This window comes from Pagrus major, chromosome 10 (genome assembly GCF_040436345.1).
Source record: "Pagrus major chromosome 10, Pma_NU_1.0".
NCBI classification, from domain to species: domain Eukaryota; kingdom Metazoa; phylum Chordata; class Actinopteri; order Spariformes; family Sparidae; genus Pagrus; species Pagrus major.
The window spans coordinates 13350935-13378080 of NC_133224.1; the positions used below are offsets into that span (position 1 = coordinate 13350935).

Consider the following 27146-nt stretch of genomic DNA (forward strand, 5'->3'; position numbering starts at 1 on the left):
ATTATTAATGAAGTAATAATACTAACTCAGAAATAGGTATTTTCCATAACTGAATAAACAAGCAGTTATCAGAGGAAAACAAGGTCTCAGACCACTTCTTTACAGTACAGAGAACTAACACAGCAAACTCTAACATGCAGTGAGATCACACTGTATAATAACAGCGCCTGTCAACAGCCTGCAGGGCTGTGAGGTAACACACCAGGACAGTGACTGTCATATGCTCCTGCTTGTATGTTGCTGCTGTCGCATATCATGAACAGTGTGTCCGATGAGGCAGTTTACACTGGGAACAGACGAGGAGAGGAGGGAGGGGGGCAGAGAGGTGCTCTGGCAGGATTACTCAACAGGACGGAGCGTGCATTTTAAACAGATAAGAGAGAGACCGTTAGCACGGCACGGCACGGCACGGCACGGCTTTACTCCTGACGTTCTTTAACATTCATTTGGTGTCTTCATTGAGCGTCACTAACACAGACCTGCACAGACGGAAAGGAGACAGCAGAGTGTCAGATCTGAGTGATCTGCATCTGCGTCAAACTGCCGCGAGGCACGCTAGAACGGGACCGGAAATTAAGTGAATTCGCCTTCAAAATAAAAGTGTCAGGTTTTTCTTTCTTTCTTTCTTTCTTTCTTTCTTTCTGTCTTCTCAAAGTCCAGTTTCCAGCACAGTAATTTTCCAAGCCTTTCAGTGTAACAATTCAGAATGCAAGAAAAACAACAACACATGTTTGGACATTACTCTGTTAGCTGCTACCTATATATAGGTTTTTTGCAGATGTGTTTAGGAAAGGTTGGCCAAACGTGGTCAGATTACCCCTTTAGTTTGACTGTATATTCTAAAAAGCTAATAACACACAGATGACGACACCAAGGTAATTTGTGGCATGTTAAAAATGTATCAGACAAATTTACCGTATATTAGAAATGCCCTCAAATATGTTTGCATAAGTGACTTTATGTGTCGTCCTAGTTGCTCCCACATCTGACTCCATTTCTCTGTTTTGTCTCTCACAATTACCATTTTTACAATCGTCTTGTTGTGTATATTTTTATCTATATTTTTTCAACATTGTGTTTTCCGTTTTTATTATAGTATATAGTAGGATTAATCATATTGTATTTTTTTCTTGCATTTGATGATTACATAAATTAATACTCATAATGGCTTCAAGGTACATTCTGCTTTGACAAAACTGTAGAGAATTATATTGCCATGCCAGTAGATAGTACTATATACAATATACAAAAAACAATAAAATACTATATACAATAAAATGCTTAAGTAGTTATAAAATAAAATATTGAGGTAAATAAAATAAAATGCCGAGGTATCGAGGAGTAAAGGTAAGTGGAACATAAGGTGCAGGAGGATAAGGTGTTATGACAAACATCAATCACATCCATTTGGCTAATAACAGACGTTGAAGCAGCGGTTTAGTTTGAAACTCTCCACCGGAAGTCCAGCTAAAGGCGCGTGTAACTTGACGCTACCTGTCGCGGCGCAGTCCTGTGAGCAGTGTGTCGGTGAAATGCCGGCTGGCCCAGCAGCACAGGACACAAGACTGACGGCTCGGCGGCAGCGGACACTATGTGCTGTAGTACCCGGTCAGAAAATGGCGTTTTTCATCGTGACCTTGTGTTAAAGGACTAAAGGACAACGTTTTTCTCCAGAAGCCCGGGGATTTCGTCTCCTCCGCAGAGCCCCGCATTGTAACGGAATGGGAAGCGGATGAATTGAAAGTGGGACGTGGATACGGGCTGATGGACCGGGGACAACAGGAGGAGCAGCCTGATATAGTGCTCAACGCCAGGATGACCTAAATAGCTGAGAGCTTAATGGACGCTGTGCTGTATGGATACATGAGACACCCACTGACGTCCTGTTAGACCTTGTAACATAGTAATAAGTGACCTTCGTTTAGATGTGCTGCTGCAGTACTGTGTGTAACAAGACACGTGAATGTGCATATGACTGAACAAAGAGGAACATCCCTGCAGCCGGTGTCTAATGCAGAATAAGGGAACAGGAGACGCTGTATGGAAGGCATTGTGTTCTGGATGTGTCGCTGACCGCTTGGGTCAGGAGGAAACCAAAAGGAAAATCGAACCCTGCAGGTGGCCCGAGGCTTCAGGGTACTGCACTCTGTTGGTACGCTGACCGTCCAGCAGCTCTGCTCTGTGGATTAGTACGCGGCTCACGAGGCGGAGTGGAGCCCGGGTTCAAAGGTCCACAGAAGAGCGGGGCTGAAAGGTCTTTTCAAAGTGAACCAGCCCGCAGATGCCTTATCTACTCATAAGCATAAGATTGTGTGATTATTATCACCAATTTTACTCTGACCAGCAATAAAGTCAATAGTCAAGCAATAAAAACTGAAGAGTCGGATCTAAAAAGACTTTCTGTCAGCAACATAAACTGCAGCCGTCATGCTTCTGGACTGCGGCCAGCCGTTACCTCTTCTGAGGCACACAGACGTGCCGCCTCGGGTCATAGAGAACTTCATCCTGACTGGCTACCGCTTCCCGAACTACAGCCTGAGGGAGTGCTTACTGTCAGCGTTCAGGCCCACTAATGAAACGGGAAACTTCTGGACACACTTCCTCCCAGTTTTCATCTTTTCCTACTATTTTGTGGAGGTGTTTGGTTGGGAAGGTGCTCCACATGGTGACGCCCCGTTCTTCTACCCGCTGTGGAACTACTATATCGGCGTGTTCTGTCTGCTGATGGCGAGCAGCATGGCCCACCTGCTCAACTCCATGTCTCTGGTGGTAAGAGAAGTCTGCTTCTTTGTGGATTACGGCACTATCAGCTCCTACACTGTGGGCTCATCGTTAGCTTACTACTACTACATCCATCCTCGGGCAGGGATTGTGGAGACTGGAGGGCACAACGGCTCCCATATGGACCTGAATAATGAACCCTCAGGGGCTCCTACATCGTCCTATGCAATCCCAGAGTTCAGTGTGTTCTTTGAGACCTTCTACATCCCGTCCGCATGTTTTGTGGCAATCATTTGCGTCTTGTCTTGCTGTAATACTCGCCAGAGGTGGAGGAAGCATCGATACGTAATCCGAACCTTTGTTTTCCTCCTCCCGTTCCTCGTCTCTTCCACGCCAGTCTTCTACCGCCTCCTCACCAGATCGCCTTACTCCACCACTTCCCCCTCCTTCGTCGCTTCCACCTCCACCTCCATCTTCTTCTATCGCCACTGCCTCTGGCTTCTGGTGTCTGCTGTCTTCAACATCAGCAAGTTCCCTGAGCGGCTAGCCCCGGGTCGCTTCGACATCTGGGGGCACAGTCACCAGTGGTTCCACTGCTGCACCTTTTTGTCCATCCTCGACGAACTCCACATGATCAAGGCTGAGGTGAGGGCGATCCTGCTCAGCCCGACTCTGTTGCTGCCCCCTGCCACCATGGCCCGCCTACCTGGACCTACCATAGCTTCCACCTATGGGGTGATGCTCCTCCTCCAGACCACCATCATCTCCATCATTGTGTGGTTCTCCTGGTGTGCCAACTGCATCTACGGACCCCAGAGAGACCAGCTAGTGAAGGAACACCCCAAGAAACACCTGAAATGTCACTGATCACAAAGACTTTCTTAATTGTCCTGACTGTGAAGGAAGATTTGCACATGCACACAGAGCCAAGTCACTAAGAGAAGCGCACAACTCGAACAATATTTCCCTTCCGATTTCAAGTCCGTCGTATATTCCAGCCCCGTTGGGAGCGTTTTACAAGCTTTCAGAGGGGAAAATTGGGGACAAGGAGAGATGAGAGGATTATATTCTGAGCTCACCACAGGGTGGCTGTCTGGTTGAGTGGATATTGAAAGACCTTGCCAGTTCTCTCCCCAGAGCTGCTCCAGCATGTTCCAACAGGATGTCTGATGATAATAACTACCTCGAGGGACTGTACACTTCAGGACAGAGGAAAGATGTTGGTAACCAGGAGAACACGTTCCATATAACATTTGGGTAATGTGGTTTAAATGTCAGCGTTACTATATGTGTCATCTGTTGTCGAGTACTTCCTCCTGTTGCGCTTCCCCTTCCTCCAACTGGATCTTTTGAAATGTCTGTGCTGCGGCCACAGTCGAGCCCATTGTTTCACATTGAACAAATCCTATTTTCTGACCTTTGTTAAACATACCTTCACTCACACGCCGCCTCATTTCCTCTCTCTTCTAAGTGACCCTTGCAGCAGGAAGTGCGGTGGCCTTGACGATGCAACAGAAATAACTGAGAGCTCATATCAGTGCTTCCGTAGAGCACTTTCAGGGGGCCGCTCAAACTCGCCCTGTCATTAAGAAGCCATGTTCGCTTTTTAACCGCAAAGGACTAAAACATCTCTGAAGCATATAACGCTGTCCTGCTGAACAGTTCTGTTGGGTTAATGTGTTCATAGTGCGTGAATACATCTGCTGTGTATGACTTTCATTACACTGATGACTAGTTCCTCATAGATTATGTCCACACTGCTTAGAGTGCTTTAGTTCAGATTAAATGTGATGTAAGTCATTTTTTTTAATAAGTATGAAAAGTGTTCTGGATTTGTGTGGAGCGCACAGAAGTGGTACACACTCATGTTAGTAATATTTTATCATTCAAAAAATAATACGGCAGCCACAGCTCCAGTTTGAAGGCCGGTGCTGTGAACATAGATGAGATGAGGACGATGAAACCAGAGGCTGATGTACACGTCATGTGATGTACAGATGCATGTCATGTGATGTACAACAGCCCCTCCAAGCAAAAGCCATAGTTTGTAAAAGTGGTAGATGGAATAACGGCAATATTGTAGTTGTACTACACATCAGGAACTCCCTGGACAGATTTGCACTTGACAGATAGATCGACTTAATAGTTTTCTTAGCCGGTTGTATTTTTCAGTATAACTTCAATGATTCCAGTTCGGAGGCCCCGAAGTGCCCAAAAAAAGATTTTTATTTTAATCTTCAGCACATAAGATATGTAAGGATAAAACATATATAACAGATTTAATTTTTCAGGACTTTCTTTCAAACAGCATTAAACGTTTGTGAGGAGCTTCTGTGTTTTCACAGATCATAGGATATTTATCATTTCAACAGATGCCAACGTCTGTGATTGGAAATAATAATATATGAGAGGCACAAACTGGGATTAGAGTTAACCATGTGGATTAGATGCAAACATTTCTGGAGAAACTTCCATGTCTATATTCAACTTATAATTGCATGAAGCCTTATTGTTGGCAGTTATCTCTGCACAAATGTTAGCTGTCGCCTCATGTCGAAACGCCCGTGTAGACATCTGCTGTCCTGTCTGTCTTGGTGTTTTTTATTTATAGAACTCTACTCAATGACCCAAAGCCAACAGGCCCCATTTTGTTGCGTAAAGCTGTGGACCTGGGCCGGGTTTGGTTTTGTTTTTTTTTAATTCAATTTTATGAAAGTCCCTTTTTCTCTCTATGACGGTGCCAATTGTTTACGTCCATGTTCGTCGTGCTTTTCTTATAGATAAACAAATCCCAGAGAGAAGAGGCAAAGAAAGAGTGTAGTGGCATCATATATATTTTTTGAAAAAAAATCATAAAATAAGTGTCTCTAGAAACATCTGGCCGACCAAACTGAATCTTATGGTGTGCTGAATCTGGACGCAGGCCCCTCTTTGTAGCCAATGAGTCGCATTAGTCTGGTCAGTGACGTATAAAAAATAATGCAAAAGTTTTGCCCTTTAGGGTTGTGCAAAACTTCCTAATATTCCGACTGAAAAATGACTAATACTTAAGGTATTATGTGGTCCACAACATTTATAGATTTGTTTAATTTGACAAAAACAGCAAGCATTTTCACTTCTCTTTAATAAACTAAAAAACAATGTCTGAGAGGAACTGGGTCTGACACTGACTGAACTCAAGCCTGACCTCTCTGACGAGGGAGGAGGAAATAAGAAAAAAATAAATAAATAAAAAAAAAATAAAAATATATATATATATATATATATATATATATATATATATATATATATATATATATATATATATATATATATTTTTAAAGAATTCCTCTGCTCAGTGTTAATTTGCACACTGAAGATGGACCATGACGTGTGTGTGTGTGTTTTCTCTGTTTTCATGTTATCTGTCATGCTGTTGGTTGGTTCGTCCTGTGGAGCGGTCCGTCACATCTCCAACTGTGAGCTGCTTCTCGTACGGCACATTTAAATGTTGGTAATATGTTGGTTAATGTTTATGATCACCACTGTATTCTATTCATATCTGCACATTTACTTATGTTTCGAGGCATTCTCTTGCACAAGACAAGATTGATCCGAGCTGTATGTTATATTACATAGATATGTGACGGAGTACATGTAGAGAGGTTGTGATAATCATGCTGTTATGGTGCACTTTAAAGCTTTTTCTAAAGCTCCTCAAAATGTTCCTTTAAGGCTCAGCCCTGCAGTACTGTATTATTTCAGGTTCAGGTAGTGCTTTCTAATCAAACATCAGAGTCTTTAGATAACGATGTTGAAGCGATGTTTCTACCTCACTGGAGCATTTGTATCACTCGTTACTGAGAAGAACCATCGTTGAGACCGACCTCGTCCTCTCCCCTTGTAGACGGTGGATGCCACACTTGAATCAATGTAAAAGCAGTGTTCAGTATGTGAATGTTAGACTTACAGACTACTGTATCTTACCTAGTGATGCACTCAGGGGTGACTGAAGAAGGATGCTAATATATTATTTACACATTAAATTATGAATTACTGGAGGTGGAGGGTGATCATAGAATCTGCCTGTTAATGTTGAAATAGTGAAAACCCTCCATTATGTTGATTAATGTATCAAATACTAATATGGATGATTTGAGTTTTATTGAATAAATTATGCAAAGAATTGTGATCACTGTGGCGAGTCATTTATTCTGTGGTGTAGAGGTTTATCATCAGTGTCAGCTGGGTGTGGCTGGATGAGACACCTGGTGTGTTGTCAGCGATGCTGGCAGCATTGGTTACTGTCCACTTCACTCCACTGTGAGCTGACACACATATATTCATGAATCTGAAAGACTTTTATGATCTCAATTTTCATCTAGCACCACCAGAGATCAACTGCATGGCTACATTTGCTCAAACAATCACTGGTTAATGTTACTGTGGCTATGTCTAACATTCCCTTAGTTTGAATTATTTACTGGAGATCAGCCGCCAACAACAGACTAGATTTCACATGAGCTGTAGGCCGACCTGCATCATGTGTCACTGCTGAGGGCTACAGCGGCACAAGTTATTAATATTATTGAAATTGCATAGTTATGGTTGTTTCCCCCCCAGCGACTTAACTCTGCCTTGGTTTTTCTTAAGCAACCCTGTCTGCTAACAAACACTCAATATGCTGGCTGGATGAATAATCTGTTATTAGTCAGGAAATGCTTCCAGCTCTAAATTCTGCCTAAAATCACAAAGAATTTTAATGTCTCTTTGTAAACAGACTAATAGAAATCAGATGTGTCAAATAGAAGTGTTAGTAGGTGTGTTTCTGAACTTTGGACAGGGTCAGGCTAGTGGTTCCCCTCTACTTCTGGTCTTTATGCTTAGCTAGGCTAACCACATCCTGACCTCTGACTTAATGTTCAAACATGAGACTGATATTCATCTCGTCATTGTTGAAAGGACAGAAAATAAGATTTTGTTTCAGAAGTTTAACTAAGTGAAGCATCAGATTTCCTGAAGCAGCTGCTGGTTTGTTGTCTGTAGTGTAGCTCACAGCAGCTGCTCACAGCTGCTAGCGCTGCTAGAGACTCTCAGACTTTAAAGGTTAGGGGAACTTTTAGTCTGTGGCTTTCTAAGGTTTGAATAATTCAAATGTTTTCAAATGAGTTCTGTCCATTTGCAGAGTTCAGGCCTTTGTGCATTTGTGTGTGAGTACGTGCACATGCTGTAGGTGTGCTGGACCTTGTGGGGAACACGTGCAGCTGGCTTTTATGTAAAAACTGCACTCCTCCCCCACACCAGCTTTTTCCATCCCTGTGTCGCTTCCCACTGTGACGGCTGGTGCAACGTAAAATTGAAAAATCCTTCTCAGGTACAGAACTGTTACTGACCCGTCATGTCTCAAAGAGCGGAGGCTGCTGGGAGTTATTAGTAATGAATGAGGAGGGCAGGAGGAGGACGAAGATGAAACGCCTGATGCTTTTGAGTTGGACATGGTGTTTAGTGTGTCTGACATAAAACAATGATGACATTCCATATGTTCCCTCTCATTAAACCTCCTGAGTGCATCGTCCAGTTGGTAAAATGAAGACGAGACAGAAACTGTTCCCACTCAGTGTGAAGATACATCCTAGACAACATCAAGCTCTCACTTCTCCTCCCCATGTCGACTGTTTCAAACACTCCAGCCTGCTGCAGATAGAGCAGCTTAAAAACAACCGTATCCTCCAAACTTTTGACAGCTCTTTTCAAGTCGTCCAGTGACAGCCTGCAGACTATTTATGGACTTTAAAAGCTTGTGGGGACTGTTTCAAGGTGCATATTCTCCAGTGTATTAAAACAAAGCTTTCCAATATAGTCCTGTGACTGTGTTGGTGTTTGAAGTTTAGAGCTCTGCCAAGACACAGCAGATGAAGACGAGCTTCAAGCTTTGTTAAAGGTGCAGTCTGTAATAGGTTTAGTTGAAAAAAAGGGTAAGAAAAATGAACTAAAATAAACAGAATGTAAAAAAAGAATGTTGATGTCATGCTAACCAGCTAGCCCTGGCCTCTCCTTTCATGTAATACCACTCCCAGCTTCCAGTCCAGACCGCTAGCTGCGTGGCTAACTGAGCTAACTACACGCTAGTGGTTACTATGGTGATATCTTGTCCCTATTCATTTGGGGTATGAAGTCAGGAGGTGGCCAGTTCTTACATAATGCATCTTTAAGGTGCAGCTGATGTTTCATAAATGGTTCATAAAAGACTTCATTGTAACTATGAACTAAAGTTTAATTATCTATTATTTTACCATTCATTTATGATGGTTATTACAAAGTGTTACAGAACAATGAATTAATGACAGGAAAACTATTCCAAAAGGAAAAATCACATTTTATTCTACTTTTCAGTAGTTTGTGGCGTAATGTAATGTATTCAGGCATGTAATGAGTAAGGAACATGGAACAATTCAACACAAACTGGATTTTGTCAGTCTCAGAATCAAAATGACGAGTGTTTCAGGGTAAAAGAGCAAAAACATTAAGACATAAGATGTCACATGTTCAGTCATTAAGGCAGTCAATGACATTAACCTGACACACTGACAAAAGCAGATTTAGGATAAAGGTTGGAATGTCTGAAGAACCAGCGGGTGAGGGGGAGGGAGGGAGGAGGGGAGAAACACTGCAGAGAGGATTTCAATGAACCAAAGTGACACCTGAGGGGGGAAGTCTGATGAAATCAGTGCTGCCATGTTAGAGAAACATTACTGTAATACAGTCTTTTAATCACAGTAATATTCTACTCTCTCAGTCAGGTCACACTACATTTCTTTCTTCATGATTAAGAGGTTCATCACATCCAATTATCATGATCACCAACACCTCACCTTTGGGTCTTTTTCTGGAGCTTTCAATCATACCCTCACCACTTACATGTTCAAAGATTCATTTTCATTCTGAGCACTTCAAGGACTCCTTGTCCACGTTGTGATTAAGAGTTTAATTCTGGTTTATTACACCGTGGGTCATTTCTAGCAAGGGATGGGCATTGTTAGTATATCACTGACACCTCCACTCTTAATGCTTTGTTATGATTCACATGGGGGGCAGGTATTAGCTCTGCGTGGCTGTTAAACTGTGTTAAGCTGTGGATGAAGATGGAACCTGTGGTTTTCTTGTGAACAACGTTTCTGTTTTGCATTACTCAGCGAGACACACTGACCGCATCCTCCAGCTCTAACAAACTTAATGCATTTCCTTCCTCATAAAAGTGTCAAACCTGCATCGTTCACAAGCTACTTCTTCCCCGTGTTTGTTGGCACACTGCTGCATATCTTGGCACATTACTGCCACCTGTTGTTCAGTGGAATAGTGTAAAAAAACTTCCTGTTGCCATGACTCTGCCATAGCTGTTGTACCAAAGCATATCAAAGATACACAGTTTTAAACCCAGCTGTAGATACATCAACACATTAAAACTGGACCCAAGATGTAATAAACTGGAAGAATCATTTGCCTTGGTTCAGAAGTAAAGTGCTGCTGATGAATGAAGTAATCCTGTGACCATAAATCATCTCAATATTTATATCTCATATATATCATCTGCTATGAAATTAAAAGAAGTAGCAGCATTGTCAGAAATGACAGTATTGTGATATATGTTGTGGCTCTTGGCATCAAACTTAGACACTGACTGGGTTCTTATTGGACGGTATTCTTTGTTAGCTCACTACGGTGACACCATGTGGGACTGCAGCTGACACTCAGAAACACCACTCTCTCTCCTCCTGTGCTGCGCTGTTAGTTTTCGGACATCTTGCGGATCATGTAGTTGAGGATGCCTCCGTGGTGGAAATATGCCAGCTCCACGTCAGTGTCGAATCTCATCCGCACCTGGAATGTTTTCCCTGTGTCGAGCTGTGAGGGCAGACAGAGACAACGTCAAGTGTTAGATTACCTCAGCAGTGGAGCGATGGCTCATGTTCTACAAGAACGTAACAGACCTTCACGTCCACCGTCATCCTGGGCGTGAGCTGCTCGGGGATGATGATGGTGTAGCGCTCTTGGCCGGTCAGTCCCAGGCTGTCAGCGGTGTCTCCGGGGAGATACTCCAGAGGGATCACTCCCATCCCGACCAGGTTACTGCGGTGGATCCGCTCATAGCTCTCTGCTATCACTGCCTTAATGCCCTGAAGACACACAACAATTCTTCAACTTCAACACTCGGCTCTTTCCAGCAAAACAACTTGTCACATGACCAAAGTTTCACACAGTGACAACTCAGCTATCCTCAGTACAACTGTATTTACTCTCATTTCCAAAGGTGCTTTGACTTTTTGATGGTTGAGGAAACAAAATTCACTGTCAGCAGAAAGTCTTTCTTGTTATTCTGGTCTCAGTGTTCATGTTACTCCCTTGGTAATGACTTGTCTTGTAAATGAGCACATGCAGTCTCAGTATGTGAACAAACAGGCCTTCTATTTTAAATGTCACTCATCTCTTTAACCATGAAGTACAGAAGATGCCTTGTATTTCAATTTTCGTATTTTAAAACAAAAATCAAATGAGTACTTGTAGCTCTGTGGTCAGTGCTGTATCGTGTTGTGACTGTCTCCTCCTCCCTGCATGGGGTAGTATCATGTGTCTGTGACTTGTTTTTGTTCTTTTTATGTCCCATTTTGCACCCACTGTCAATCTACTTCCCTCTGGGATCATAAATGTATTCAATCAGTTGAGCAAACTGCATCCACTGATGAAGAAAATGTGATGTGTGATGTAAGTGTAGCTTGACATCCTTCACACAATATAGAAACGTTTTCTTTAGTGATGCTCACCAGCAGGAAGGGGCCCTTTGCTGCCCAGTCTCTGGAGCTGCCTGAGCCGTACTCCTTCCCTGCTAGAACCACCAGAGGGACTCCAGACTGCTGGTATCTGTCTGCTGCGTCGAACACATCCAGCTGGACAAAAAGGGAAAAATTACGGGGTGAGACAAAGACGAGTGAGGCAAAAGCATTTAGTTGAGATCAAAGAGTGACTTCAGTCAGACAGCACAGCTTCTGCAGAGAGCTGTTAGAAAGTGACAGAGAGGTGCTGACCGTGTCTCCTGTTGGCAGGTGGATGGTTTGTGGAGCCTGCTTGTTGAGGAACTTGTTAAACAGACGGATGTTGGCAAACGTCCCTCTGGCCATGACAGCATCGTTTCCTCGGCGTGAGCCGTATGAATTGTAGTCACGTGGAGTCAGACTGTCAAAACACAATTAGTTTCAAGAATGACTGCTTGTTGCCTGTCAGCTCGGCTCTATTTACACTTCACATGCTTCATTGAAAATGAACCAAGAGACAAAACACACATCAAAATCTGCTGCTAATACTTCTCTACAGTTCAAATGGTTGGGGCAACTCACCCTCTGCTGGTCAGGTAGCGTGCTGCAGAGCTGGTCCTGGCGATGTTCCCTGCAGGTGAAATGTGGTCTGTGGTGACCGAGTCTCCCAAGTTCAGCAGCACGTAGGCGTCCATTATGGAGTTGGGTGGGTGCAGCTGCATGGTCTGAATGAAGAAAAAATATTCAAGATACAGTACAGCATTACACAAAATAATACATAACACAATAACAATAACCAGAATAATATTACGTTATTGTATGAATAATCTTCAGTAGTAGAGGAGATACTAGTGGGTTCAGGGCTGACAACATTCAAATTAAATGATTTACCAATAACTGAATTAATAATCATAAAAGATTATAATTTTGACTCAAAGTCCAGTTATTATAATATATAATCATTTATTGTCAAGTAGTGTGCACATGGTGGCCTATTTAAACATCAGATAACCATAGTTAATGGCTTAGATTTAAAGAAGACACTTTAGATTAACTGTTTTAGCAGCACTTACTTAATTTCTTCATGAAAATAATAAAAAATAAAATTACACCTCAATGTTTTTTGTTTTACAGTGAACCTACTAAAATATAAATGATAAAGCTCTTGAAGTTTCCTGCTTTCACACATCTGGTCCGCATTCAGAGGGTCCATTTTCATTGCGATTAATGTTTGTCAGTTTCATTAGCACTTTGATGGCAGTTCAACATTTCCAAACATGGACGTTTAAAGTGGATTTTAAAAGTTGATCATTGAAAAATACAATTTCTATTAGTTTGCACTTCCATCTGCTAGCAGTGGGAGTAGTTGGAGTAGTTGCACAAGTTTGGGAAGATGTATTGATTTGTGTATTTACCAAACCATCAAAGAACGGTGGTGACTTGATGTAGGTGGATTTGGGGTCCCAGGTGTACAGCTTGTCAGAGGGAGCAACCAGAGAGTTCCAGCGTTCATTCACGTTCTGCAACACAAAGAATTGATGTCATTCACACATCTGTATCACACTGCTGGGACTTGCTAATTTTCCTGCCAACAGAATAAAGGATATACTACCTCAATCTTCTCATAGACTTCTTTGAACATTGACGGGATGACGAAGGTTCTCTCCACAGCCTGGATCTCCTCCCGTGTGGGCCAGATGTCCCTCAGGAAGATCTCTTTACCTTCACAGTTAATGGCTACAGAGGAGACAGAAAACAAGAGGGCTAAATTACTGGCTGCCTCTGTTTTAAACCTCAAGCTCAATCTTGATGTACAGGCCCATATAAAGATAAAGACAAGCAACTCTAGGAGCATTTCTACAGACGAAGGAAGGCTTGTAGAACAGAAGTCAGCGTAGATTGATATTTGATTCCTACTGTATTAGAAGTACCTGTTAAGAGCTTGGGGTGCTGGTACAATGCAAATCTAAGGGATGTAAACCAAGTCAAGAGAAGAGAAGATGGGCATTAAGACCATCAACAAAAACTCAAACTCTGGTGTCTGTATACTGTATAAGGGGTGCCCATCAATCAAGTTAAAATACTTGAGAGGACAGTCCGGTCCTTCATGAAGAAGTGGCTGTGACTGCCAACATCTCTAGGCAGCATCTACTTGTATAACAAAGGAGCCTGGAACTGCCTCTCTGAGGGCCGGCTGGAGAATTAAGTGTGAGAGAACTGAGCTGAATTAGAATCCTGGGATAAGGTTATCCAGGCAACTAGAGCAGCAGGAAGGAAATGGTGTCCAGTTGGACAGGGGGGGGACGAGGGGGTCTTGGCACATTGTGAAACAGGCCACTTCTGCCACAAAGCAACAACTCTGAAAGCCAATGGTGGAGGAAGGTGGAGAAGAGCTGAACTTCAAGATAAGCAACTTTAGGACCTGAGAAAAGATCCTGCTCACTGAAGGGACTGAGATATCCAGTCATGTGCTGGAACTGACATTCAGACTGCACTGCAACCACATGAGTCAGTCTCAGACTCATAGGCTAACCCTGTAGGCTATCTTTTTGAATGTCAACTTTGTCCAATCAGATTATAACAGTTTTGTCTGTGCAAATGTCATTTTTAAATCCAGAGACACACTGGAGCCAGTCCACCCACTGTGGACACACAGCAACCTTTAGATTCCACATTTAGCTGCAGCGTGCAATTATAATTCTATCTGTTTACAGACACACACTGGGTTAAACCCTGATGTACTGAACTCTGTTACCAAAGTGATAAAATGTCCCAGACTGGTTCCACGTCAAGATGATGATCACTGGCTACGTCTTCACCAATCAACTGCACTCAGATGTGCTGGTTGCTCTCAAAATATAACTACTCACCAATGGGCTCGTTCTCAAAGTCTATCCTCACAGTGCCGGCTATCGCGTAGGCGATGACGAGTGGTGGAGAAGCCAGGTAGTTTGCTCTGGTGTTGGGGTGGACTCTCCCTTCAAAGTTTCTGTTTCCTGAGAGCACACCAGCAGCAACCAGGTCCCCCTGAAACACAAATCAATGCAAAAACCTCAAATAATAAAAGTAAGAAAGAAAATATAGATAAAATATTTTGAAATGTATCACTGTTTATCTACTGAACTTGAAAAATGAGAGTGAAGAAAGACTTAAACTCAAGTAAAAGCGCATGCAAACAGAAATAAATAGAATAGAATATGCCTTTATTGTCACTATACACATGTACAATGAAATAAAGAAAGCAAAGGTGGGTTTAGTGCCTACAATATTCCTGTTACTACAGGACAAGCGTGCGTGAAGAATGCTGGGAAGAGAAGAAAACATTTGAATGAAGCGAAAGGGCCTGAAGAGAAATGAAATGAAGCGGCAGGGATGTGGAGACAGCCTCTTGGTACCTGAGTTATGGCCTCCACCACCGGCTCTGGGAGCGGCCCACTGTTGCCTATACAGGTCATGCAACCATAGCCAACAACCTCAAAGCTAACAGGAAAGATAAAATGATTGTTTACAACGGTTGGACATGATCTTCAAAGAGCTTCATATAACTTCAGTTGACTGCACAAATACATGAGTGTAGTGCTGAGGTCAAACACATCTTTGCTGCAATGTCTTGGTATTGTGCATCGTGTAGTACTAATGCAACAGTTAGACTGTGAATACTTCAAGGTAGAGTGACAAAATAAACTTATTTGTGTACATGACTTGGACAATATGACGATATATACAGTGAGCAGACATTTTTACTTTAACGTGGTGAAACTGATGCGGCGCAAACTATCCAACACTGTGTTGACCGTGTCACACTTGTATCAAAGAGGTGATGTACTGTTTTATTATGGGACATGCTTGACAATCTGCCAGTGTGTAAAAGCAGAGCTGTGAACTCTGCTCCGTTTTATAATAAGAACTTCACTGATGACTGCAGTGAGCCCACTTCAACTCTGCCTCGGTCTCATCATGGTCTTTGATACTCATTTACTTAATACTGAACATAATGAAGCATTTCAGCCCAATTTCTTTATAGTGATTCAGTGGCTCCAGAAAGGCTTTGAATTCACTGTCTTAGACAACACAGACACTACCGTCTGTTTCTTTTCATCGGTAAATACTGTTTCAATTACTGTCCAAGAATATTTTATATACCATGATATTAGTGTGGGGTAGGTTTCCAGATTTGCCGGTCTAGTGTCGAGCTTAAACCTGTTCGACATTATGTCAACTGACTGAACCAGCATTTGTCACATGTAGGATGAGAGCCTGAGCAGCATGAAGCTAGTTAACAGGAGCCCTGGACAGCTGATTAGCTTAGCACCACAGGGTGGCACCTCTCTATAATTTGTTGATGTGCTAGAGTTGCGAGTTGTGCACACTATACTACAGAGCCTTGGTTTGATGTGCTCCCCTCTGCCCTGTTACAGTAACTGCATTGCACTTTTAATACATAGTCAACATTTCCTGTATCTGTTTCAAATTAAAAGTCCCCAAACATTTCAGTGGGAATTTCCTACCAGGGCTTTTATTGTGAAACACTTGCAGGAAAGAATTAAAAAAAACACGATGTGTCACAGTCGTCCTGGTGGATTGTGTTGCCACTACCCTCCCATTCATGGCAGCTCATTATGTTCCACTCAGGAGGGGCTGCTGACTCAAGTGTGACATCTATTGGTGAAATTCGATACACTGTCCTTTCCAGTGTTTCACTTAATATCAAACTGATATGTAAGATTTAACACCAGCCCAACCCTACATGATATATATATACACTGATCAGCCACAACATTAAAACCACCTGCTTAATATTGTGCAGGTTTAATCATCAGTTTCATTGTCCTGCTGGGGGGCCACTGCCATCGGGGAGTGCCGTTGCCATGAGGGGGTGTACTCAGTCCACAACGGTGATTGGATGGTTGGTTCGTGTCAAGTGGCGTCCACATGACTGCCAGGACCAAAGGTTTCCCAGCAGAACATTGCATTGTAACGAGATGATCAATGTTCACATCACCTGTCAGAGGTTTTAATGTTGTGTCTGATCAGTGTATACATTGCTGTTTAATTAAAGCCCAATCAATGCGTGATTCAAGAATGTATATAATGATATCATATTATATATTAGATATTGAGATCTTAAAAGTTTAAAAACAAGATATCAGTTAAAAATAGTTTTCTAACATAAATACCAGAGTCTAGGGTTCACATCCAGTCTGTGGTTGTGTTTAGGCAACAAAAGCACTTTGGTTAAGGTAAAGAAAAGGTATTTTCAGGCTTGTGCAACAGTCACAAAATAAAATCTATAGGCCTGACATTGGTTAAGGTGAGAGAAACATTGCATTTTCAGTTTAAAATTGATATAGATCAGTTTGTGAAATACTGATAAAATACAATCTTTAGGTCTCTATTTCCATCCTGAGATACTGGGATGGCATCTCACTGTCTTCCTGAGCAGATGGAGTTGGAGTATTGATCTTCTGTCTCATAGTAACAGGTGGGTGTATAAAGTACATACAAATGTTATTTACAGTCGTGGTCAAAAGTTTACATCAAGGTAAGACAGAAAAATTAGAGTTGTAGAAAACACTGGAACGCAACACTGCCATGATATACATGTTCTTTACAAGTGTATGTAAACTTTTGACCACAACTGTAAGAAGACTTAAGTTCAAGGGTGAGGGAAAAAGCTAGCAAGTGGTCCTCGCTAACTGCATTTGTGTGTCAACCTCCAGTTTTCCACGGTTAAGAATAAACTTTCGCCCTCAACACATACTGTGTCTTTTCTTCCATGTTTGGGATGATCCACACATAAAGACAACTGACTGAAGGAGAAATCTGAGCAGCTCACCCCAGCTGAGACAGGTACTTCATGACACCACTCTCCTTTAGGTAGTAGGTGACCACACCGCTGCCAGGTGACAGGCTGGTCTTTATGTACGGCTTCACGCTCAGGCCACACTCTATCGCCTTTTTAGCGAGGAGTCCTGGAAGAATAGCATTCAGTCCAATCAGTCTCCACCCTGACCGGGATACACTTCTCAAAACCCATGTTCATAGAAGTACTGTCCACCCACCTGCTCCGAGCATGACTGATGGGTTGCTGGTGTTGGTGCAGCTGGTGATAGCAGCGATGACCACTGAGCCGTGGCTTAACGCGTACTCTTTTTCATTAAACTGGAAGGGGACCGCAGTGCTGTGACGCTCAGGAGCCACTTGGAAACCCTTGAAACTTTGCTGAAATGTCACAGAAAAAAATGACATAAGTGGAGTCAACCAACACCCGGAGTCATGGAGACAAGCTAGAGCTCTCACTAAAGAACAGGGCAGGGTACAGTTTGAATTGTCTTGATAGTTGAGCTCAGCCAATACTGAAGTTTTTGTAAGGATACCAAAACAAGATTATGTATCTGAACAGACATTTGATGCTTGACTTCGTGGCTTTCTACTTACCATAGTCTCATGTTTCCCATCATGACTGTTTATCTTATATATCCTTATTTCTCACACTAGTCTTTTAACGCAGCCTGAGGAGCATGATGCATTTCATGGGACAAATAATCCTTTCTTAACTTGATGCATGAGAATATGCTGATACATACCTTTGCTCCCAAGCAGGTTTCAAAGTCATTTTTCATGTCGGACACCGGGATTCTGTCCTGGGGTCTTTTGGGACCGCTGCAGCATGGAACCACTGTGTCCAGATCCAGCTCCACAACCTGAGGGAGAGAGAGGTGGTTCATTTTACATGTCTTTGCTTCACTGTGATCTGCCTGTGCACACACATACCTTGGTAGGTCATTCTTTTCTGCATATACATTTATAACTGAGTGTTATGATTAAATTAATCATTTATTTAATCTTATGATTATATTTTTGTGTCTGTATGATACAACCTCCTTCCAAAAAAGGAAGAGAGAATGTTCTGCTATGACTGCTGTAATCAGCATGTGCATTGTGCCAGTTTTGCTTTTATGTGCTGGACAATCTGTAGGAAAAACCTGACCTGAGTGAAATCTGGATCCTGTGAGACATTGTTGTAGTCTCTGAACATGCCCACTGCCTTCAGGTACTTTGTGATGTAAGCCAGCTTCTCTGGTTCTCGCCCTGCAAAACAAACAAACGGAGACAAACTTTGAAAATAATATCTGGTGATAAATCATACAAGCTGGTTTTACAAAAACACAAATCGTGGAAAATCAAATCTTATGCACATAGATGGTGCTGAATGAAACATTTAGAAGTGAATATTTTCATCGGCATTCAAGTGAGGTCACACACACAGTTCGGGACATTACAGTTAAACCAAACTCTGCAGCTCAGCACCCACCTGTCTGCTCCAGGTACTGAATGCTGACGTCGTCCACAGGGAAGAAAGCTGCTGTGGCTCCGTACTCTGGACACATGTTGGCAATGGTGGCTCTGTCTGCGATGGACAGCTGAGCGACACCGGGGCCAAAAAACTCCACAAACTTGCCCACCACACCCACCTGACGGAGGTGCTGAGAGCATAAGGGGAAGCCATTAACACTGAATACAATCAAATATTCTCTGCATAGCTCTTGTTTTTGAATATTGTACTGTGAATGGTGTCTTGTAAATGTAAAAGTGATTCTAGTTACCTTAGTAACGGTGAGGACGATGTCAGTGGAGGTAATGAGCTTGTCTGGGGTCCCACTCAGCTTGTATCCCACCACCTCAGGCAGTACCATGCTGATTGGCTGTCCCAGCATTACAGCCTCCGCTTCAATCCCACCCACACCTGAAGGTCACACCACCAATCTCTATTAGAGCTCCAGGTCAATTCAAATAAAGTTCAATCAATTTAATCACATGTTTTCATGTTATGAGTGGCAGAAAAAGTAGCCAGCAGGGACCCAGCCAGCCACAAATTGTGTGGCCTCTGGCACATTGTAATGCCACTATTCCATCATACACACTGCTCTCTATTATTGCGTATTTTAATTAGTTTGCCAATTGCAAACAAGAAGTAGGCTTGTGTGCTGTAGCCATGGAGAAAATGTATGATGTGGAAAAACATCTATACAGTAACTTGATCTATTGCAGAGAGTTCAATTACATCATGTTTTACATGATTTGGGGAATCTGACATTAGTTTGAATAATTGGTCAATGGCAGAAAATATAAAAGTGCTCTGGGACATTTTAAACTGTAAAATGACAGAGAGGCTGAGACACAGCCTACATTGTCCTCATGACACAGGTGTGTTACATTTACTCTTCCAGTGTGTGTTTACAAAGTGTCAAGATCACCTAATAAAACAGCAGAGCTATAACTCATTCAGTTGTCTATTCATTAAGACCCAGTGATGTCTGTGTGGAGTATATGGAAAATGCAGTGGACTTTTTTGTGCTTAATGTTCAATCGTCAAGTTGCAGCCACCAGTGTTTTCCAAAGCAGCCCTGTCTGTGCCATCAATGCAAGTCATTATGTGTGTTTACATTAATTATTTTGTGAACATGTGGGGGCTCGTCTGGGAGGTTTAATCCAAGCTTTCCTTAAGATGTTCTCACTGGTCATCTGTGGACAGTTGGAGACTGATTCTCAGAGCACAACCTCTCCCTACAGCTGTATTCAGAACAAATCCAGCGTTGCACTGCAGGGTGGTTCAGCGGTGTGGAAGTGTAGGAGTGTCACTCCATGGTCTGTGTGTGTGACGTGTATGTAACCCCTCGCCCATCAGCTTGCAGTTTGATGTAATGCTACTAGCATGCTGGTCCTAACCACAGTAGACAACCAGGGTGCGCGGCAGATCGTGACTGTTTGTTTTAAAGTGGGGCACAAGAACAAACAGAGTGATCACAAGGGAAACGTCATGCTACACAGAGAAATGTTTCTTGTGTTCCCTGTGTAGCATTTAGCCATGCTAACTAACATGCCCAACTACTGACCAGGTCTACTCTGTCTCCGGTGTCTGGTCATGCCTCTGACACAGTAGGTTAAGCATGCCAGTTCTACAGTTAACTCACTAAAGGACTGATCAGCTTAGTGATGATGTTGGATGCATTAATCAATGCTCTTGACTGGAACCCTCACTGATGACTATGGACAGTCTCCACAGACACATATAACTCAGAGCTGAATGTCCAACGCTGAGCAGCAGATATACAGTAGATGAGACATTATTCTTACCCCAGCCCAGGACTCCCAGTCCATCGATCATTGTGGTGTGTGAGTCGGTGCCCACCAGGCTATCGGGGTAGAAGTACCCATCGTACTTAAACACCACTCTAGCCAAGTACTCCAGGTTGACCTGGTGAACGATCCCTGAACCAGGAGGAATGATTCGCATGTTTCTGAAGGCTTTAGAGCCCCACTGGGGAGGACAGACAATATATTTAAGGGTTAAAAAAATCCATATCAGACATGAAGACACCGCATAAACTGGGCTTGTTCAAATTAAATACCTTTAAGAACTGAAATCTCTCTCTGTTGCGGTCAAACTCCAAGTCCTGGTTTAACTGAAGGCTATCAGACCTGAAGGGAAAAGTGCCAGTGAATAAAACGGCATTACACAGTGTTAGAGCCTCAGCAAACAGAGGTGATGATCACACTCAATCGATGTGGAGAATACAACAGAAACTATGGACTGATGGTGCCATGGTGGAAAGAGTATGATGAACCTGGTCTTACTTCCTGTTAAAGTCCACTTGGATGGAATGATCGATGACGAGGTCAGCAGGGCAGACAGGATTAATCTTCTCTGGGTCACCGCCTAGTTTCATCACCGCATCACGCATGGCAGCAAAGTCCACCACAGCTGGGACACCACTGCGACAAGTCAGAGGGTGTTAGCTCACCATCACCACCATCACCATCATCATCATCATCATCAGGACTTCACTGAATCAAAGCTGAAATCAATACCATCACTTAAGGCATCATTTGTCAGATAAGGCCAGAACGAAGGTAGCTCCATGACCTATAACGGGCATCATTACCGCTAACTACTCACTATATGATTCCCTGTAGCTTGCTGCCGTTAGCTGATTAGCTCAAATAGCCCTGGAGCTCAGTAGCCCTATTAGCTGACTGGAGTTTGCCTGGACAGTATGGAGGTGATTTACAGCGGCTCTGGCCGGGACTATGACTCCGGGGACAGGAGAGGCATGAAGCAGCAGAGGAGAGAAAGAGTTGGACATCAGCAGCAGGTGAAAACGGCGTGTAGAGCCAGTATATTTTCACATCTTACTCTGTAAACTGAGGATTTATTTTGGCCAAACCACAGGTGATTGTGGAAAGAAAAACCAAAACTGTTTTGGTGAGTTTGATTTAGTTTGTGTCCAGTTTGAATGAAGTCAACGAGGGGATTAAGCTCGTCTTAGTTCAGTAAAAGAGAAACAATTGAATTCAGTCGGTGTACAGTTGTATTTTTCTGTTTGATAAGGAGAATAGGTGTGAAATGTTTCCTGTCTTTACATGTAGTCAGTTGATTTTGTTGACTTGTCAGGCTGAGTAATGAACAAGACATCTGAGGTTGTCATCTTGGGTGATCGACATTTTTCTTCATTTTCTGACATTTTTAGAAAACAAAAAAAGACTAATTAATCAAGAGACAAATGGGTAGATTAAGAAAAAATGCTGTTTCACACAACAGTGTTTCATCCAATATTGACAACCTATGAAGTAATGGTTGATATGACTGATAAATAGTGTCCACATACGTGAAGTCCTGGAGGATGACTCGGGCTGGTCTGAACGGCACCTCCACAGTTTGAGTCTGTGTCTGCTTCCAGTTGAGGATGCTCTCCACATCTGAGCGCTTCACCAGAAACTCATCACAGTTCCTGACAGCAGACTCCAGGAGGACCCGGATGGAGAACGGCAGACGGTCTGAGGAACAGACGGACAGTGAACCTCTCTGGAGTATACACTATAACACTCATGCTATGAAAAGAGGTTTCATATCTGTTGTTACCATATCTGGGATCTCCAAGTTTAGAGAGATTGTAAAACAGCTGCTTTGGGTCCTTGGGGTCCAGAGGCTCCACTATATGCTGAAAGGGATTGTTCACAGTCGCAGACATCCTCCTCTATGTGTCAGTCCAAATCTAAAAGCAGAAATGTAATCAATATAAGCCTGATTTTAACACCATATAATAAATGACAGAGAAGTAAGGATGAAATGGAACAAATATTCTCTTTACAGAGAAAAGGGATGTCAGGTCACACAACAGAGCGAAAACAGGGTTAATTCTAGATCTGGACTACAACCTGAGGTCTTTCCATATTCAGTGTGGAAATGGATTAGCCTCTGAGGTTGCAGTCCACGTGCGTTGGCACAGCTAGAGGTTACTGAACTCTTGGCTCATGTTTTACAAACCTTACATAACCCTAAATCTCACCAGCAATCTGATAAAACTTTAAACTGTGAAATGTGCCTGTCAAACATGTAGCTACATGTTTCAGAAGCTGTACTTGCAGAAAATGAACACATACTGAATAAGAATTCAGACAAATCCTGGGCTACTACAATGATGATCCTTCCTTGATGTTATCTGTGTTAAAGGTGAACTGATAAAAAGAGCACCTGAAGGGGCCGTCATATCCTGAATGTCCACATATTTGTCAGACAAGTTAAAGTGCAAGTCAATTTATGAGTACACTGTGATGTAACGTGCCTACTACAACCAGCAGTGCTTTACTTTGAAGACATGTGTCAAATGCCACACTATGAAACAGTCATAATGCGTGCATTTGTATATGAATTAATAAAGACTAGTGCTGGGTGTTGAGCAGATCTATTTTTTGTTTCCAGCTTAATGTGTCCTTAGCAAAAAATATCAAGTACCAAAACCAGGAAGTGTAAATCTGGTGAGATTTGTAGCATTGTTTATGATGTCTTACACCAGAAAGTCTCTTTTAGTGAAGGTACAGCATGTGACAACTGACCACCTGTCAAATTCAAAACAAATAGGGGGACATACTGCTAGTAATCGCTAACTGTTGCTGCTGTTAGCTAGTTAGCTCAGTTAGCCGTGCAGCTAGCAGTCCGGACTCAGAGTTTGGAGAGTGTTGATGCTGATTAGCATGCTGGCTGGTTATAGCATGCTAATTTTAGTACATCTTTTTGCAATACAACACACACACGTCCGAACTGTCACTCACATTCTGTTGATCATTTAAATTGTTGAATGTTTTCAAATTAAATTTCAATCCATACTTTAATGTTCCTGTCTGGCTAGACAAGTTTAAAGGTGTGAGTGGGAATTTTCCTGTTTTTCTTTTAGATGAAAAACATGTTTACATTCCTCAGATTACTATTATCATTATTAAAAACATAAATCAGCCCAAACATTTCCATTAAGAATGAAACCTTTTCTAAAAAAAAAAAAAATCTATCCTTACAAATAAAATATAATACTATTACTGACGTTGTTTTAACCTCTGTTAAGAAACTTAATCCTGTCCTGCTTGCTTCATTCATATTTCCCTAATGCTCCATTACACTTACATGGCCCTCTGACGTAAGTTAGCATTAGCTGTGTGGTCAAACTTCAACAGTTACAAATGCATGCGTTTTGGATGAAGACACAAAGAGAAGGGAACAGTCTAATAAAAAGTACTAGTAGCTTTTCCCATTTTATATAAGCATGACTTGGCATAAAAGCGAAGCAGTTTTGAATTGACTGCCAAAGTTACCGCAGCTAGCTTACGGCTCAACTATTTTGCATGACAGCAGCAGAGAGAGGTTCTCCTACGTTAGCTAACTATGCCACGTTACTGACACACAGTTAATAAGACAGTTGAGTCAACCTCGGAGGGTTTTAATAACTTACTTGTGTGTGCAGCAGAGGAGACACCGCAGAGCACGGTCGACTAGTAACTGACTGACTTCACTCTGTCAGTGACCTGACTCACACAGACACGCTGACTTCCGCCGCCAGCAGCAACAACAATCACACTTCCGCCCACAATTTCCTTCACAATAAAAGCATCTCCTCTGGATGGAAACAATACAGAACAACTCTGACTACAAAACATCTAAAGGGTCAGTAATTTAACTTAATTTTCTCTGTTACTTAACAATATTTCATCTATTCTGTATATCTGTACTTACCACCTTTGAAGATAAAGAATTGACAGTGTGTAGAAAGTTATATTGCAGTAATATAGTAACAACTATGTATTTCAAAATAAAGGTGCTTAATGTCTCAAGGCCAGGGCCCTTATCAGAAATGTCATTTGAGACCACACCTCCCTCACTTCTCTTCTCTTTATGGGGTGATCAACCTACTTAGATTCACCTAATGTCGAGTTTAGTAGCACAATTATTTATCTTATTGTGTGGTCAAGCTGTATTGGGTGTATTATTTCATTTATCAATTTCAAAGGTTCATGAACAGCCTCCCATTAAATTTGAGAGCGCTTTTTATAGAAGACTTAAACTTTAGATTTCTATTTTTTTCACATTATAAATTGTTGGTTATTTACTGTTCCTTATGTTATTTAAATATAAAGTATAACTGACGATCCTCTTAAGCACAGTAATGTATGTAGTGCAACATAACCAAAATACCTATTAAGTGTGTGACATATTGGACAAATAAGATTTAACATAACACCATAGACATTAGAATTTAACTCTTTATCAGAGCTGATTTTTTTAATGCGTTGTTCTGGTGTAAATTTAACTGGAAGATCTAGCTCAAGACCATAATAAATCTCAGGGTTAGGGTTAGCAGCTGTGACTGCAGCAGCACCACCTACTGGACATTTTTATGAGTTGCACCAGGACCTTCAGCATCAATCTGCAATTTCTCATCTTTTTTTGATGACATGGACTCAGAGTAAAAAATATTCCTTTGGTTCAAAGAGGAACATGTACTGAACATTTAAAACAGACTGTTAGATTCATGACAGCACACAAGGCTCATCTGCCTATTATCAGTCCCTGGGTGGAGCAGATTCATGCACAGGCTGAAACTCAGGGGCCCCATCAATTTAAGGGCCCTGGATGGCTAAGACTAAAAATATATGTACTTAAATTCTGTGGATGGATTTGTACACTGTGGGATCAGAATGGTTGGGAGATGCTGTCATGAATAGTTTGTTTTACACGTTAGGGTATATTGAGGATGGATTTACATGAAAATGTACCCTCTTTTAGATTTAAGTTCAGTATCTTTTAAGCACCAAATTAATATTTGTGAGTCAGTTTGATAAACTACAGTTAAATAATCTCACAGAGGAACTGTACTGTTGATGGTTGCTGAAAGTCCTGCTGCAGTTTATTAAAATGCCCAGTAGATGGTGGTGCAGCTGCAGCCATCAGATAAGATGTAAACTCACACAGCTTCCATAGGTTTCCTGCTGAACGCATCATAAGAGGGATGTTTCACAGGCCACACCAGACTTCTACATGAGATTTGATTTAATGTTGAGCAGATCTTCCAGTGGAAAGACACACTGGAACAGCACATTTGCAATGAAATGTGGTCCGATTAAACATGTGTTAACATTACACTTCCATCAGTTTCTTTTACTGGGACAACTTGACTCTTGTGATGCATTTGTTTTCAGTAGCCTATTGCCTATTGCAGCGTGTGAGTTGAACTTCTTTTAAACTCTGTCACCTGAATAGGGCTCTGACACCTGAAACAGTCTAAATCACAACAACACAGTCAAACATGCTGTTGCCTCCATTTTGGTTCACTTGTTATCACTTATAAATAACAAAATAACACATATCTGAGTGTAATGTGAGGTCAAAGAGTGTATTGATCCCCTGTTCCACACACAAGGAAGAAGAATGTGTGGAATACAAAGGTGATATCTCTGTTCTGCTGTATCATTTTAGATCATTTGTTTTTAAACTGTCCATAATGAGAGGAGTGTTAACGGTCAACCAGTGGACTGCTTTTCAATGCAGGTTCCTACATTACCCACAATGCAACATCACTTGAGATAATATCAGATTACATGCAGAATGAAAAGCTTTATCCTACTTTTTCACATACAGCATGCAGTAGTACTCCCCAAGACCTATTAACACACCTTAATGTGATATTAACCCCCGCTGGCTCAGTGTTTAACCCAGTGATTATTAGCATCGTTTATTGTTAGAGTAAATATGGTGAACATCAGCCTCACAATTGTGTTTATTTTCCTTTTACAACAAATATGTGTGTGTATATTTTTTGTCGGGTCATAATGTTCTTTAATTATTCTTTACAACTCAACTGCCAAACCACCCTCTGGTGTGCACGTCTCTGGTTGGGAGTCGCTGTTGTAGAGTGATCAGGGTTTTGGAATATAATCTTTTTTTTAAAAGAAATCTTAATATCATAGCTAAATGGCTGGGCAGAAATATGTCAAAAAGATCTGGATATTTAAAGGTCCCATATTGTGCTTTTTTTCAGGTTCATACTATTATTTTATGTGTCTACTAGAAAATGTTTTCATGCTTTAATGTTCAGAGAACATATTATTTTTCTCATACTGTCCATTGCTGCAGCACCTCAATTCACCCTCCACCTGACCGCTCCGTTTAAGTGCCTGTCTCTTTAAGGGCCCCCTCCAGAAAGGCTCAGTCTGCTCTAATTGGTCAGTCCTCACAGGCCTGAGCAGGCACAGCCCACAGTATCAGCTCTACTGGTGTTTATGCAATTATGGCCATGACAGGGGGGTGTG

At 42.0% G+C, this 27146-nt stretch overlaps 2 protein-coding genes across 2 annotated transcripts; one reads left to right on the forward strand and one right to left on the reverse strand.

The window, feature by feature from the left end:
• Positions 1-2369: 2369 nt before the first annotated feature.
• Positions 2370-5922, forward strand: paqr9 (progestin and adipoQ receptor family member 9). The gene has a single exon (XM_073475132.1). It carries the CDS (start codon positions 2428-2430, stop codon positions 3586-3588), a length of 1161 nt encoding a protein of 386 aa, XP_073331233.1. The 5' UTR covers positions 2370-2427; the 3' UTR covers positions 3589-5922.
• A 3133-nt stretch (positions 5923-9055) lies between these two features.
• aco1 (aconitase 1, soluble) lies at positions 9056-24374 on the reverse strand. Its single transcript, XM_073474503.1, has 21 exons — positions 24293-24374; positions 22432-22564; positions 22178-22346; positions 21147-21284; positions 20921-20990; positions 20646-20829; positions 19115-19254; positions 18823-18994; positions 18499-18599; positions 18095-18211; positions 17570-17729; positions 17344-17479; positions 14903-14987; positions 14378-14534; positions 13120-13244; positions 12923-13027; positions 12090-12232; positions 11781-11928; positions 11520-11642; positions 10689-10874; positions 9056-10602 (listed from the first exon to the last, which is right to left on the reverse strand). The coding sequence occupies exons 2-21, from the start codon at positions 22538-22540 to the stop codon at positions 10486-10488; spliced, it is 2685 nt and encodes an 894-aa protein (XP_073330604.1). The 5' UTR covers positions 22541-22564; positions 24293-24374; the 3' UTR covers positions 9056-10485.
• Positions 24375-27146: the final 2772 nt, after the last annotated feature.